A 16,666-nucleotide genomic window follows, 5' to 3' on the forward strand; every position below is an offset into this window, starting at 1 on the left:
ATTTCAAATCAATCCCTGTTGGATCATGCAGCTGCTTTCCACTATTTCCCCTTGACGTTGGCCTTGTGCGAAAGCAAATCAAAACACCCTCTCTGACAGCCACAGGTTTAATCTCCCCTTTCTCAATGCCGCAATGACAGTCACTCGTTTACTCTAAGTACACGATTGCTGGCACTCTCAGCTTGTCGTCATGTGTTGCTTTTCTGGGAAGGATGGCAGTTATCCCCCTCCCTCGGTGCTAGGCAGTGCCGTGATCCTACTGCAGGATCCCCCCGGTACCCAAACTCCTCTCTCCCCTAAAACCCAAGCTGCATGGTGGCACAAACCCACTTCTCTGGCATCTCATACTCTGAGGACCCCCTTATTCCTCCTTAGCAGGGGTTCTGTAGGAACCCCATCCCACCAGGAGCACCAATACAATCGTTTTCCATTTCAAAGCTTCCCAGTAAAGCTTTCCTTCCCCTTCCCTCCCCAAGCACTCAGCTAATTGAATGCAGTTCTCGGCTCTGCTCCTCTAATCCCATTGTCTCCATTACAAGTGCATCTTTGAGGACCTTGTAGCTCAGGTTGTACTGAAGGTAAATACTAAATGTGGCAGCATTAAAGGGAAGGGAAGCAGGAGGGAGCCAAGGCAATGGGAGGCAGGAGCTCGGTGCTGCTCACAGTGTTCAGGATCTGAGATCATTTCTTTAGCAAACAGAACTCTTTCTGGTCATTCTCCTCTTCCATCTGATTTTCCTTGTCACAGTTGGGCTGCAATTACCTGCTTAGATTTCATCCTAGGGAAAGCACCTCTTCTCTTGGATTCAATCTGCATGGAATAAGTACACGCTTAGAGCCCCGAGATGGTGCGGGTCAGGAACGGAACCAATTCAACCTGGTTTCAAAGCTGTTGTCTCTTACAAGAACCTTTCATTCAGAGTATGTTAAAGGAGGGTTCTCTTTAATGTTTGCTTTGGAAGCACCATCCTGGGGTTTGTCACACGGGCACCAAAGAGGATGTTCACTGCATCAGCCTGGCCCATTCCAGGCAAAACCCTGCGAAATCCCAACTCAATCCCATCCAGCTCGGCTCTCCCGTGCTCCTGCCAGGAACACCCATCTCTGTTTGCACTGCAGCCTGGTTAAACTTTGCCCCCCTGCTGCGCTGAAGGTTATTTTCTCCTCTGCTCTGTCTTGCTGAATAAGAAGTGCATGTCAATGAGAGCCAGAACATGGCAGCTTGCTGCTATTTATAGGGCACAGATTTGTCTGTGTGACCGTGTATGGGAGCTGCAGTCAAGAAGTCAGAGTACGTGAGGGAGGACATGGGCGTTAGGAGCCACAGTGGTGGTTGGGGCACAAGACACCTCCTTGCTTGGTATGAACCATATTAGCATTCAATAGCCTCATGAGGGTGCTGGGAGCAGTGCTATAGAGCTTGCCCGAGGAGAGCAGACCTCTCAGTGTGAGCAGAACACCTCTCACTACCCAGGACCCAGCTGTCTTTCCTCAATGAGCTGCTGTCCCAACTCGTCCTTTGGCCAAGTCTTGGTGGGCTTCCCCAATCCCCTCTATTCCCCCCATTGGAGACCACCCAAAAGCAGCAGGACCCCTGTGGGGTGTCAGCAGAGCCACTGCCCATCACCTCCGTAATCCCTCCACGGGCAAGAATTCCAGTTATTCGCAGCCCTCTGGACCCAGGGGTGCTCCTCAGCCCCACTGGACACCAGGGCATGGATCTGCTCAGCACATCTCTTTTAGACGTGGATACTTCCAGAGCAGTTTTCAGACACAGCAAATGAAAGATCAGATCTGTTACCCAGCTTCTTTTGCCATTATTTGCAATGTCCCTTTCTCTCTGGTCTGTGCTAGGTTTTACTTTACGTTGTGACCCTTTGCTCTTCGTAGCTCCTGCTAAAATGTTGAGTTGACCTAATGCCACAAAAGGAAACAAAAGGCAGATCCCTGTGGCACAGCCTCAGATGACCTGGTCAATACAGACACACACCAATGCAGCGCTACAGATAATGTCTATACCAGTGGACTGTGTCTTACAGCCCCCTCTGTGCTTCTGGCCTGTCCCTTATGGGTTTGGTTATTTTCCCTTTCCATTTTCCTCCCAGCTTACACCAAGAACCACGTGGACATCGCCACGCAGGGCTGGTTCATCGGGCTGATGTGCGCCATCGCTCTCCTGGTCCTTATCCTGCTGATCGTCTGCTTCATTAAAAGGAGCAGAGGTGGGAAATACCCAGGTAAGAGCCTTGCATGGCAATCCTTTGTGCTCATGGTTTAAACATCTGCAGGGTTCTGGGGGCTAATCAAATTGGCTTGCTCTCGGATGGATGCTTGTGATTACAAGGGCTTTGCTTTCTCTGTAGTGGGAACTCTTATTAGTGGGAAGCATTTCAGTTCATTAAGGCTCTGGTGAGGGCTCAGTGCTGCGGAGCTGGATCCTCCTGCGATGCTCAACTCAGCCCCTAACTCTGCAAATTCTCTTGTCCTCATCTGGAAAAGGACCTCTTCAGGCCAAAATCTCATTGAAGTTTTGCAAAGCAAAGATAAGGCTTAAGGGAATTCACATCCTCACTCGCTACCTGAGCGCTGGGGCCGCTACACACCAACACCCCTTGCAAGCCCTTCCTGGCGCTGGGGTTTTACCAGGCAATGAAAAGCTGTACCTCACCCTTCGGGTTGCTCACGGCCTCAACACCAGCTGCAGTTACAGTCCCATAAAGCTTTTACCTCCTGCACAGCTCTTTAACGTGAACATTGCTGATGTGCTTCTTCCCAGTACGAGACAATAAAGACGAGCATCTCAATCCTGAAGACAAGAATGTAGAAGACGGCTCGTTCGACTACAGGTATGCTCCCATTGGCATGTGTCCCCACGGCTCCCCATCAGCCCCACTCCCAGCCATCACAGCCCTGACCTCCTCCTGCCTCCTCCCTTCTGCAAGCCCTCTACCAAAGGCAACATCTCCTTGTCTAAAACCCTGGAAGAGGAACCAGGCTGTGAGGATGCTGCGAGGGTCTCCTCCTTTCCCTGCCGCAGCCTGGGAGGACCAGTCCAGGCAGGGAGCTGGGGCTCTGGCAGCAGGTACCTGGGGCACAGCTCAGTGTCACTCCTAACACACACACAAAACACATAAACTGAACTCTGCAGCAGCCTGGGGATATTCCAGGTCTATCACCCTTTAGCTCAGCCTCTCTCCTAACCATAAGGGTATCCAGAGAGAAAAGCGACGTTTGGATCAGCGGATGAGCCCTAAAAGCATTCAGAGCACTGATTCGGGGGCCTGCCTGCATCCCAGTCGATGCTTTTCTGGCAGGTCCCCAGGCAAACCCCAGCCCTGCAAGGGTCTGCTGAAACCACTTCAGTTTCACCCAAAGCAGCAGCAGTGCCCGTTTCTGCTCCAGGGAAAGCCCCGGGACACATCAGGAAGGGACAAGGCTCTCCCAAGCCTGCTCCTCTGCAATGCAGCCCTCACAGCTCCGCTGCTGGGGGTGGCTGTCCCAAGGAGCAGGTAATGTGTCAGGTCTCATTGGCTTGCCCACACTTGACAGAAGAGGGGGTGTACTGCTTACACCCAGCTTGCCTTGTGAGCCCTGAACTGGGCTTTGCTTTCCTTTAGGGAATTACAATGCCCCTTTCCACGTGAGCTGGATCCAAAGCCCTTTCAGGCAGCAGAAATTTCTCTCCTGCCTTCAAAACAGGGGTTAATTAAAGCCCGTGTCATTGCTGATACCTCTAGCGTTACAAATGGAGGTAGCAAAGACGGGAAGAGCTTATTTACAATTCAGTGAGGGATGTAGCAAGCCACTCGTGTTCCACCAAAGGCTTAAGAGGAAGCAAAAGGAATGCGTCTGCCTGCACACAGCACATCAATGGAGGTGGAAGAACTGCAGCCCTCAGAACGATCACATTGATGTTGTCAGGAGCACGGTAACTCCATTGCAGTAGCAACATTTTTCCTCCAAAGGATGCCGTCAGCCCAAAGCTCCCCAGGCTTCTGCTGGCACAAGGCAGAGGACAAATGCAACCCAGCAGGAGCCAGAACAGGTTCATAGAATCCCAGCCTGGTTTGTGTTGGAAGGGACCTCAAAGCTCCTCCAGCTCCAACCCCTGCCACGGGCAGGGACCCCTTCCACTGGAGCAGCTTGCTCCAAGCCCCTGTGTCCAGCCTGGCCTTGAACACTGCCAGGGATGGGGCAGCCACAGCTTCTCTGGGCAACCGAGTCCCCTTCACACTCTGAGCCGTGCCAGGGATGCCCTTGGTCCTCAGATGTGCGGGATGGTGCAAATGCCACGTAGCAAACCTGGAAGCTCTCCTCACCCAGGAGGTGCTGGCACCCAACCCTATGGGCTCAGCCCCATCCCCTGCACCTCAGACAAGGTCTCCACAGGCGAGCTCCTGGCCGTACCCACTGATTTCAGAGACCTGCTGCTCCAGAGCCCACTGAGGTGGCTGCAGGCCAGACCTCCTCACTGCACCACTCCCAAGGCAATTGCATCCTGGGGACCGCTTGCCTTGCATAGAATTAAAACCAAGCCCTTGCATGGCTGCCAGCGTTGAGACAGTCCCCAGTGCTGCATTTACTGCCCAGGCACCACCCAAGGGCACTGCCTTCCGGGCAGTGGGAAGGAACGGGGTAAATCCCCCATCCTAGCACACAGCAGCTTCTGCTTGGCTGAAGCTCAAGCTTCCATTGACAGCCCCATTCCCCAAGTTTGCAAGCTGAAGGCAGAGGTCAGTAGAAGGGCACAAGAAAGCTCCAAGATGTTCCTGCATTTCCAATCACGCCATCCCATAGATGTCAAGCAAGAACAACCAAAAGCAATCCCCAGACACCCATGAGCTTTGCCCCATCCTTCTCAGGAACAACAGGTTTCATGGGAGAAGTAATGGGAGGCAGAAAGGAAGCTGAACCTGAAGGACTGAGATGAAACCCTGTTGGCTGATTAAGATTCAACCCGATTGTGATGTTAGGCTCAAAGAGGGTAGCAATTAGTATTTCAAGCAAGGACAGGAACTGAGCTGACACGAATTCTTCATTGGTTCCCCTCCCCACCTCCACATAGCATGTCTGATATGCTCTCATCATATCTCACATCCTTAATGCCCCGTGCATGCAACTTTCAAATCTCTGCAGCCTATAATTAAGAGATACTGTCACATCTTCCTGTTCCACTAACAGAATAATGGCTTTCCTGAGCAGAGGCTAAGCTGAGAAGCTTGTTTGCAAAGCAGGAAACCATTATCCTTGGCCAATGTTCTGTGCCAGTGACTGTGCCTCATTATACCAAATGCTTAAGCTGCTCATGGGGGAGTCAGTTGGAAACCCTGCCCAAAGGGAAGGGAAACTGGAGTGGTTTTAGCTTCTGGGCTCCAGTTCAGATGCAGGATAACCCATGGCACAGGTTACATGGTGGAGGCAGTGCCAGCTTGTCCCAAATGGACCATCTCAGAAGGCATCGAGACAGGAGGACATGGAGCCATCCATGTGAGGAGAGACCTGGTGAAGCAGCCAGGGGAGGTGGAGGGTGTCAATAGATAACATGAGACCCGTGCATGACGATAGCAAGGAAACCCAGCGTAAGACTGGAGGGGAAACCCAGCAACCCCCTCACTTGGCCCTTGTCCTGCTGCACATCAGTCCCCAGCCACTTGCTAATGGACTTCAGCCACAAGCCCTTTGTGAAGAGCCCACCTGCACCACCCACTGCTGCTCTGCATGAGCTTTCCAGGGGAGGCCACCGCGGCTCAATTAAACCGGCTCCATTTGGTATAACGAGGCAATCAGCTCCATGAGGAATGCGGACGTTTTGGTTTGTAGCACTGCCCCTGTAAATGCAGACCTCATCATATCTCTCTCTGATCAGGCTCTTTCTGCTTCTCTCTGTTTTATTCCCATTCTTTCTTCTCCTTTTCACCTGGTCTATCCACATGGACCATGAAGGTCTCTTGAAAGGTAGGACCACGTGCTGCCAGAAGCCCGGCACATTTAGCTTTTTCTATATATTCCTTCCTTCGAGCTGTTTATTTCTTTAGAGCTGAAACTATTACCTCCCCCTCCCCATTCCCATGTACCTGCCTCCACCTAACACATTAAACAAGATCCCTCCAACTCCTGCTGGCATCGGAGGGTACCCCCATGTCCAGCGATGCACCTCTTGCTTGGGATATGCTGGGCACCCCCAGCCACACGCTCGAGTGGCTCATCCCTCCTGGTGGAGCTGGACCTGGAGATGATGCCCTTGGTGCACTCACCCTGATGCCAGACACCCAGAGGATGGTGGCAAGGGACAGAAGCCAAAAGCCCTTAGATCCTGAACAATCAGCCCCGCTCTTGGTCCCAGCCCTGGCTCAAGCCTCGCCCCCTCCTTCTCAATGATTTATGCAGCTCAGGACAAGGTTTCCCACATGGTTTTCATCTGGGTGCTCTGGTTCTCTAACACACACATCAGCCACCCCCCTCCAGAAATCTTAACAGGGCTATAATGCATCAAGCTGCTGATGCCTATCTGCTTCCCCCTCCTAATGCACTAACAGGATAAACACTAACAGAGAGAGGTAAAACCAGGGGCATGTGCCAGAAAGGCACAAGCGAACCCCTCACTAGGGAAAATCTGGCTCTAGATCCAGCTTTAACCAAAGCCCAAACCTTGGGAAAGGTTTGCAAATGAAAGGAGCTGGGTTTTGCCACTCTCTACTTGGCATTTATTAGGCTTTCTAACTGGCAGCCCTGCTTGCAGGCTGAATTCTCTTCCTCCTCACCCCCATAAAAGAAGCTGCTTTCCAAGCTAACAAGTTGTGTTTTATTGTGATGCCAAGTTAACACAAGGCCTCAAATATTGGGTTTTGTAATATTGCTGTAATTCACAAAGTGCTGATAGAAGGAGATACAGGAGAAAGCTGCGTGTTGTACTGTGGGATACCAAATTCCTCCCCCACTGTACAGAGCTGATGCCATTAATTGAATGGCATGAGAGAGATTTAATGCCTTCCCCAGCTAAAGAGGGGTTTGCTCCCTGGCCCAAGCAAAGTGCTTCTCGTGCCTTTGTGGGAAGCAAACACCTTTGAGTGGGCACCGACTACCAAAGGCTGCAATCAAAGCCCTGCACTTGCACTGGGTTTAAGGGAAATGAAGGAACAGAGTCGAGAGTCATGATGGGGAGTCCAGAACTAAACCAACCCCAATACAGAGTCAGGGATGGAGGCGGGAGGACGAATACAAGGTACATGGGTGATACCCTGAGGAATAACACACATTTTGCATGCTGGCCCTAGGATCAAAGATGAAGTAAGGACAAGTTGATATGAAAATTACCTCTTATATATAGCAACCCACTCTCATCCTCCACACAATGTTATCTGGATTGATGAGATACCAGCCTTTGGCCTCCAGAGAGAAAACAGCTTTGCCCTGTTTCTTTGGTAAAAGGGTTTATTTAAAGGGTTGGGGATTATTTCTGTGGGTCAGGCTGTTTATTTTACAGTTACCTGGCTTAATCTTTTGAGTGAAAAAGAGAAAAGGAGAAAGAATTGAGCAAACAAGCTTTAGGTGCTCAGAAATAAGCTTGGAAAGGTAAATTCCCATGAGTTTTGGAAGCTGCACAGAACTTGGCATCCTATACATGCCCCCTCCCAGTGCTTTGAGAGCACTCCCCATTGCATGTAGCTATCTAAACAGCCAAGTGGGGGGGTTATGCAAGGAAACCTGGAAGCAGACTCCACTAAACCAGGTTCCACCAACGGCAGCTAAAATGCTAAGAGGCAGAAAGACTATAAGCAATGACAAGGGAAGGATATTTAGAACATGCATCCAGTTGGACCGATCTAAGCGCTGTATGTAATAGAGGAAAAAAACCCACAACTGCTTTCTATAAACTAAACCCATGAAGGCTGGGCTTGCAGAAACAGCACCACAGCACTCCTCCGACGTGGAGGATGCCTCCCAGCCTTCATACACGGGTCAGACACACCATGACTCGCTGTCTGCACCCAGAGCAGCCCACATGCGGGGGCTCTGCTCCTTGTCTGCGCACACTGGATCTATCTTTTGAATATCCAGACCTTGGCTGATGGTTCTTAGCCCTGTTCTCAACCCTTAACGGTGTCTGTCTGTCTTCTGCTACCCAGCGATGAAGACAACAAGCCCCTGCCCAACAGCCAGACCTCCCTGGACGGCACGATAAAGCAGCAGGAGAGTGACGATAGCTTGGTGGACTATGGAGAGGGGGGAGAAGGGCAGTTTAATGAGGATGGCTCCTTTATCGGCCAGTACACAGTGAAGAAGGACAAAGAGGAGACCGAAGGCAACGAGAGCTCGGAAGCCACCTCCCCAGTCAATGCTATTTACTCGCTGGCATAGCGCAATGCCCTGAACCCACAAAGAGCTGGAGGTGTTTGTAGTGGATGGGGGTTAAACAACAGCCGCCGCCGCCTCCAACAGCAACGTGTGAATGAAGCAAGCAACGATGACAAGAAAAAACACAAACAAAATAGAAACCCAAGTTTAAACCCCAAGCAAAAGGCAGCCCAGGGGCTGCCGATGCCATCTTCTCCTTAGCAAACACGCAAACAGCAAGGACTCCCGGGGCACGGATGGGTTGTAGCTGTAGCTGGAAGCTGGGCTGAGCCACAGGGGCTGGAGGAGCGGGATGCTCGAGCTGCACCCCAGCTTCAGGGCTGGTCCCAGTACCCCAAGCCAGCCTGGTGAGGGACATGGGGTGGGCTCGGCTGCCCAGGCCCCCCCCCCCATGAGGCCCCTTTGGTTCTTTTTGGGAGGGAGTTAACAATTCTTCTTTTTAGTCTTTACAGGAAGGTTTCAGATAAGAGGGGAGGGGGGAAGGAAACCTAAAGGTGAGTTTGGGGAGGGGAAAGGGGTGAGCAGCAGAAATGCACGACAGGAGGAAAGCAGAGGATCCTTGGGTAGCGACACCACGGCACTGTGTGACCGAGATGGCCATCCTCACGGCAGCACCTTGCCCGCAGCCTCTCCCAAGCTGCCAGCACCACCACCTCCTTCCCAACAGATCCAGCAGCACCTATGCAGGGAAGGGCAGGCTCCCACCACTTCCCTTGGCACCGTAACTCACACCGGCGCCGAGGCTCTGCCATCCATCCCCACTGCAAAGCCCATGCGGAGGACACTCACCCCCCCGCGGGGCTCCAGAGCATCCTCAGAGACAAGAGGCTGCAGAAGAGCTTGTGGGATCTGTGGGAGGACATTCAGGTGCCGCTCACCCCCGAGCCCCGGAGAACAGCATCGCTTGCCTGGGTAACTGTAGGCAAACCATTTGGGTTTAGTCTTTGCTTTGTAAGAACTGCGGGGGGGGGAACTTCCCCCAGACCATGCCTGCTTCCTTTTAAAGGCAACTCCATGTATCTTATGTAGCAAAGAGGGAGTGGAAGCAGGACCAGTATTAACATAGGATGAGGGGACCAGAAATCACGTCTCGAAAACCAGACTGAATCAAAGGTCAGGATGAGAAGCACCCAAGGGATTGGGTGGAGGATCCCCCTGCAGCTCGCCATCAGCAGCTTGCACAGTTCAGGGATGTGCATCCTTTGGGAGCCAGGGAGGGAGGCAGGACCCGAGGTCCACGTCTTCCCCAGGCACCAGGGATGAGCCAGCTCTACAGTGTTTTCCACTAAACCCCCCTCCTCATCTCTGACAGTGGCCTTCCCCCCCCTCCATCAACCACCCTGACCGAGACCCTTCCAGAAGCGAGCACCGGAGCAGCCTCCCCTCCGCTGTCCTACTCCCGTCTCAAGAGAACTCGCCATGCACGCTAACCGGTAACGCGCAGCCCGGGTAGGAGCGCTCCTCCTCATGCCTTACACAGCTTCGGACTTCCCGTCAGGTTTCACGAGCTGATCCTCTTCCCTCGCCCGCTTACGCGCCCCTAAAGGTGGGCTCCGAGCCGCCAGAGCGGTGGGAGCAGGATGGATGCCTGGGCAGCTCCCAGCGGAGAGCGCACGGATGCTTGCGGAAGGCGGTTGGTGACGGACCGTGCTGAGTGGCCAGTGCCAAGTGTGTTCCCCCACTTCCTGCACTTTTGAAAACCAAAGGTACCCTTGCTGAGAGCGCGCAGATTCCTGCACGGAGCGACGTTCGGATGGATTTTGCTTTCATTCTGTTTCCAAGGAGGGTGGTTTTGTTCGGCAGAATGGATTACACGCAATAGGATTAATGCAATTCCTCTTTTAGCTTTCAAGCTGGTTTGCTGCTCTGAAGACATACTGCTAACAAGAATACTACTAATAGGGATTGCTGAGATGGGACTTTGCCACATTCTTTAAGCTGCTAATGGCACAACTATCCTGCCTGTCGGGGAAGAGCCCGGACGCAGTCAGCACCACTGCTGGACCACACAGAGCAAACAGGAGAGGGCTGGATGCAAACCCAACAGCAAAGGAGCTACACCATAGGAGCATGGAGGGGTTAGGCTGGTGTTAACAGGCAGACCCCGTCCTAGATCCAGGAGGGCTCCTGCTACCCCAGGGCACCACACAGGAACCCATCTGCAGGGTCCTCCATCCATGTCCCCTTACAGAGCAGGAGCCACGCGTCTCGCTGCTACCATCAGTGTAAACCCATTCATGAGACAAGCCAATCTCTGCCGCTGCCACTCACCACTGGTCTGGTTTCAGGAGGCATCTCCCGGCCCATTCCCAGGACACGCACCAGTTGCATTCTGTTTTTAAGCAAACACAGCCCCCGGCCATGGGCACAGCCGCCTCCCAAGCCTACGGCTGTGCTCACCAGGTTGAGTCGTGTAAAACCTTTCCCAAGCATCAGTGGAAATGAGGAGAGAAAGAAACAACAACCTCTGCTGTGGAAAAGCCTCCGCTGCCGGAGCTGGGCACCTCCATCACACCCAGCACATCAGAGCCTCGCTGCTTTGTGGGCCAACCGCTAACGGGGACCACAAGACCCTCGGCTACCACGCAACACCTCCAAACCTCAAGGAATTGGTCAGGCGTTCCTGGGAGCAGGACAGTCTGTGTCATGTATCTGTATTACGTGCCATTTATATTAAAGCCTGTGTTTCTGTCCTGTCATTAACCACCATTTTCCTAAGCAAACCTCTCTTGGAAATGAAGTGTTTCTCCCTTTGCAGTGCTTGTCTTGGGAGGGAAGGAGCTGACCTCAGCCCAGCCAGTGCTGCCTTTGCCCCCAAAAACCAGTGATAAGAGTCCTATAACCATGTTAAGTACCCAGAAAAGGAAAGAGATGCCTGCAGAGGACCTGGGGAACCTCAGTGTCAGTTATGTGTAGCCTCATACATTCGCCTGGTGTAAAAATTACTCAGAAATCAGAAGGTGCAGTAAAAGGTTCAACATTTCTTTGGAGCTTCCCCACAGTTCTGGAGCCAAAAGGGAATTCCAAGTCCAAAACTCGTCCTCAGCTTCACGTTTTACTCCCTTTGTTAAAGATGCAGTAGATGTTTGCATGTGCAGTTACTGCATCATGGGAGCAAAGCGCTTGGCTTGCTCCAGCCACCAAAACCACTGCGGGGTGACCCCACACCACCCCCAAAATGCACTCACCCCACAGGGGCATCATGGCCACGCTTCTGAGGGAGCCTCCACTGAGCACTAGGAGAGGGATGGAGACCCTGCAAGAGGAGCACCTCTGTCTGGGTGTGCTCCATGCCAGTGACTGTGTCTGCCTGTCCCTGGTGTCACCCCGTAAGTGCTGCTTTGCTTCTCCATCCCCAGCTGCCCCTCTCCAGCAGGTACAGGCTGGTCACCTCCACGGTGAGCAGGGATGCTCAGGAGGGATCTGTACCAGCTCCAAGGGCTGGACCCCTCCTAAGGGCTCAGTCTCCATCCCAGGGCTGACCACCCCTCTGAGATCCGCACAGCCTCCCCGGCGCAGGACACACCTTCACCCTTTGCAGAAGATACAGCTCCATAAAGGGTTTAAATTGGGCACCAACAGTGAACAAACAAAGAGACAGGCTCGAAATCAGCCTGGGGAGAGCAGAGTCTGGGTCCAGCTCCCAGGGTGCAAACTTGAGCCTTTTTCTAAACTGGTCTGAGCCAAAAACTCCTCCGGAGACAAGATCCAGACTCTGCCGACTGCATCCGAGCGCAGGGACGCAGCCTGCACCTCCCCAGCACAGCACCTTTGGCTGCTTGGGGCCCTGCGCGTGCCATGCGTGGTTATCCTGTGGTTAGGAGCACACGTGTGGGACACAAGAGGACACTTCTGTGCTTCTGCGACCTTGAGGCTGCTCCGATTCTCCCTGAAGTGATGCTGCATCCGGTCGTGATGTCCCGACAACACCCCCCTGCCAGCACTTCCTTCTCGCAATGACAGACCCCGAGTCCATGCGTTACAGTCACTTGTGTGTGGCGCTGGGGGAGCAGGATGGGTGCACGGCACCAGCCATCACTGGAGCCCCTTGCTGTGCCTTACCTTGGCACGCAGCACTGCTCCATCCGTGCCACTGGCCGTCCTGGCGGGTCCCAGCACCCCTCCTCAGTGCGCAGGTCCCAGCAGAGCTGCGGGTCCAACCTGCACCCCATCGTACCAGGCTTGATGTGTGCCAGCAGCACCCGTTTCAGTTCAGCAATAAGCAAACCCTGTGGAACATAAAGAGGAGCCCACGTTCTAGTTCTTGCACTAAGACCTGTTCTATTAACGAGAATAACGAAGCTTCTCTGGTCCTAACAACCCAACGCATCAGTAGCTCCCCATGCCCAGCAGCGCCTGTCTCTCCATGTCCTTCACGAGTGGGCATCGGGCTTTGGTCATCAAACCCAGTCTAAACCCCCCATCAAACCCAGAGCAAAGTCCTTCCTTTGCAGTCCAGAGTTCTCAGTGTTCATTCCTCCTGCTCATATCAGAAGGGAAGTTTTGGGCTGTTTCATTCCTCTTTAATTTGTAAATATCTCGCGATCCATCCATCCCCTCTGTGGAACCTCCCGGTTGTTCTCAACTATTCCGTGTATTTATTTGCCTTTTCTGTTTTGAAAGCAAAAAAACACCCCACCACCTCTGCGTTAACCCACTTGTTCCAATGGGAAACGTACAGCTGAGGCTGTAAGATTAACAGTTTACAGCAAGAGGATTTACGGACTATGGAAGGAAAGGTGTTTAATCTAAGGACTTCTAAACCGCCTGCATGAGACGAACGAAGGCCAAAATACTCAGACAGCATTTTTTGGATCCCTGTAATACAGAGCAGACTGCAGTTTTTGTACAGAGAACACTAAACATGAAATAAAACATTGTTCAAAACCCAGGCCCAGCCTCCCGCTCACCTCTGTCAGCTCGCACGAGGCAAAGCCGCTGCAGCAGCCCTAGAACCACCCCGCAGAGCAGCGCTGCCTGCTCCCGCTGCCCCGGCCTCACCTAATGCATGGGAGCAGCAGGGTCTAACCCGGCTCCCCCTCCTGACCCGCGCATCCCCCAGCAGTGAGCGATGCCTCCCTGGGGCCGATCCTGCACCCGCCAGCCCCTTCCTGCCCCTGAGGCTCCAAAGTGCTCTTAGAGGCTCCCTGGTGCAAAGCCTTGCCGAGAATGGGCTGAAGGAAGGGGGAACCGGCAGAGCCTGCCTGGCTAATGAAGATGTAATTGCTGCAGCCCTCGCTAATAGGATGAGAGCATTAATGCTGCCTCCTCCAGCGCTGCAGCCGGGGCTCCATCCACCCCCTCCCCACCACTTCCTTCAACAGCAGAGAGCAAAAAAGCACCTTTTGCGCCTTGTAGGAGGCATCAGCTGCCCTCTGCCCCTGCCCCAAGGAAGGATGAAGAAGGAATTGGCTTGACCCTGGATACAGGAATTCAAGCTACCCGGAGCCCAGGGACCACTCCAGTACAAAGGCACCACTTCCCAGCACCCACAGCACAAGGTCTCAGCCTCACAAAGGGCTGCGCAGGCAGCTCTTTCCCGCATTCCCATAGGACATAGTATGGTTATCGTCCGGGAGCAGGCAGCAACGGGCCCATCCTCATCCTTGCAATCGATATGGGGGGAGACACATGCATTAGCACTCCTCTTTTTTATGGCACAGTAATGACACCCATATCTCCCCTGACCTCTGCCCGCCTGGCGGGGCAGCAGCACTGGATCAATGCAGACACACTCGTCCCATTACCCTTCCTCCTCCTCCGAGAGGCAGCTCCAGCCTCTTGCCCATTACTGCACTAAGAGCCATCCGAGGGAGCCCTTTCAGAGCTCCTGCCTCCCCCAGCTGCCATCGCTGTGGTCTCAATCTGTGCCTGCACCAGGAGGAGCACCCAAGAGGCCACCAATGCCCTTGTCACCTGCAGAGAGACCCTCGGAGAGCTGCTGACAGCACAGAGACAGAGGAGAGGGGGCAGAGGGCAGGGCCCCCTCCCTCTGCTGGGCTCATCACCTCTCTTGGGTCTCCCTCCATCAGTCCTTTAGCTGGGGGCCAATCTCCAACCCTGCTCTTCCTGCCCAACAATGGTGCCTGCTACCCCAGGTGAGGTCTGTGGGAAGGGTTATGGCCAGTTTCTCCCAGTCTCGGCCCAAAACAGCGGCAGAAAGCGGAGACCGGAGAAAGCTGAGCAAGGGGAAGGGAGATGGGACCAGCTCTGCTCCATCACAGGCATCCTCCTGCCTGCACCCATTTGCTGGAGGAGTCTGGATCGCTGGAGTTCTGCCAGTCAATAGAGATCCTAATGCTTTAATTACTCCTCTGTAATTGCAGGCCATTAACCTGTGGACAGCCCCAGCGCCCATTGATCTCCTTACATCATTAACAGGTCTGGGCTGAAGCTGGAAGGGATGGAGAGTGCAGTGTGGTTCCTGGAATGCTCCCAGATCTGCTTCCCACCTTGCTGCAGCCTGGCAGCGACCTCCCCACCAACAAAGCCCCACACCATGGGGACCTCTTGCACCTCAGCTCCCTAAGCAGCCATGGGATCAGCAGCATCTCTTTCCCCCAAAGCTCAGAACCTGCAGGGTATCCTGAGCATCACTGTCACAGCCCAGAACATCACCCCCCCAGCACTCAGAAACAGCAAAGGTGTTGGTTGATGAGAAGCTCTCAATGACCTGGCAGCCTAGAAACCAACCATGTCCTGCAGTGTGAGCAACAGGTTCAGCCTGGAGAAGAGAAGGCTCCTGAAGGGGAGACCTTAGAGCAGCTCCAGTGCCTAAAGGGGCTGCAGGAAACCTGGAGAGGGGCTTTGGACAAGGGCCTGTAGGGCCAGGCCAAGGGGAATGGCTTGAACCTGCCAGAGGGGAGACTGAGATGAGCTCTTAGGCAGAAGCTCTTCCCTGTGAGGGTGCTGAGGCGCTGGCCCAGGGTGCCCAGAGAAGCTGTGGCTGCCCCATCCCTGGCAGTGTTCAAGGCCAGGTTGGACACAGGGGCTTGGAGCAAGCTGCTCCAGTGGAAGGGGTCCCTGCCCGTGGCAGGGGTTGGAGCTGGAGGAGCTTTAAGGTCCCTTCCAACACAAAGCATTCCATGATTTTATGATCTCGTGGCTACAGATATTCACTGAGAAGGACTCCGGGTGCAGCCTTGCAGGGACCACTGTGACTGTTTGCAGAGCTCTGCCAGCACGCCTTACGTGGAGCATGGATGTATTTAGGCCCAGGGGTGCATACACAAAGCAACACAGATACACACACACACTGCACGGGGTGGTGCCTCTGCCGAGACACCCGCATCTGGGGCTAATCCCTTTCCTGCTTCCCCCCACTGACACAGGCTCGGACCCCCCCAGGCTTTCACCTGCTCCAGCCCCAGGGACAGGGGGAGCCGGCGGCGATGGGCACGGACAAGGGGCGGCTGCTGGGGAGCAGCAGGCAGGGCGCTGAGGAGCAGCATCAATTACGCGCGATGGTGCCTGCGACCGGTCCCCGGCCTGTGGCAAGTGAGGTAACGGCAGAGGAGAACGAGCCCCCCTCTCCAGGGACCGGCGCGGGGGTTGGCAGCGAGCGAGGGAGCGCGCACGCAAGGAGGGAGGGGAGGGAGGAGCACATCCTAATGCAGAGATGCTGCAGTGGCTCCGGGCGCACACATCCTCGCTCGGGCAGCACCAGCCGAGCACTGCCTCCGAGCGCGGCCGCCGGCTCCGCCGCACGCACCGCCCCGCACAAGGTAAGCGCCGCTCTCCCTCCCTCCTTCCTCCATCCACAGAGGCTCCGGGTTGGAGGCACCATTCCCCATCCCCCGGAGCCCCCTCGCCCGGCTCCGCTCCGGCCGGAGGGACCCTGCCGGGCCCCGCTCGCCTTCGGCAGCGCTGGGGAGGCAGGCGCAGGGGGGTGCTTTGGGGTTCTGCTGTGGCGACGGCTTCGCGATGCGGGCGCTGCCTGCGCTGGGGCGGGGATGGGAGGAAGGGGGGGGCCGCGCTGTGTCACTTGTGGCAGCAGAAACGTTTCTTATGGAACAAGTCCGGAATATCCGTGTTATTTATGACTGCCGGGCTTTTCCTGGTGCTTTCTGGCTGGAAGCACTCGGGGAGCCTGCTTCGGGTGGTGCTGGGCATCTCGAATGTGGCGCTTTGGGGGGGGCTCATAGAGCTTTTAATGCACAAAACTACTTCAGCATCTCCAGCATCGGAGGCGGGGGGCAGAGCCCAGAGCAGCCCCAGAGCTTCCTCTGTGCTGGAGGAAGACTGTGGTATCCCAAGTCCCCTCCCCACGCACCCCACTGCGAGGGCAGATCCCGGGTGAGGGGCGGGAGAT

General features: G+C 54.5%; 1 protein-coding gene across 1 annotated transcript in view; it reads left to right on the plus strand.

Annotated features, from left to right (window-relative positions):
* Positions 1–8,358, plus strand: part of NFASC (neurofascin) — a gene marked incomplete at both ends in the record, with an annotated part of 47,443 nt that extends 39,085 nt beyond the window's left edge. The window contains 3 exon segments of the mRNA XM_080633117.1: positions 2,106–2,237; positions 2,777–2,846; positions 8,127–8,358. Of these exon segments, the coding sequence (XP_080489243.1) occupies positions 2,106–2,237; positions 2,777–2,846; positions 8,127–8,358 (434 nt within the window).
* Between the last annotated feature and the right edge of the window lie 8,308 nt (positions 8,359–16,666).

Source organism: Psittacula echo, assembly GCF_963264785.1.
Source record: "Psittacula echo genome assembly, chromosome: 22".
NCBI classification, from domain to species: Eukaryota; Metazoa; Chordata; class Aves; order Psittaciformes; family Psittacidae; genus Psittacula; species Psittacula echo.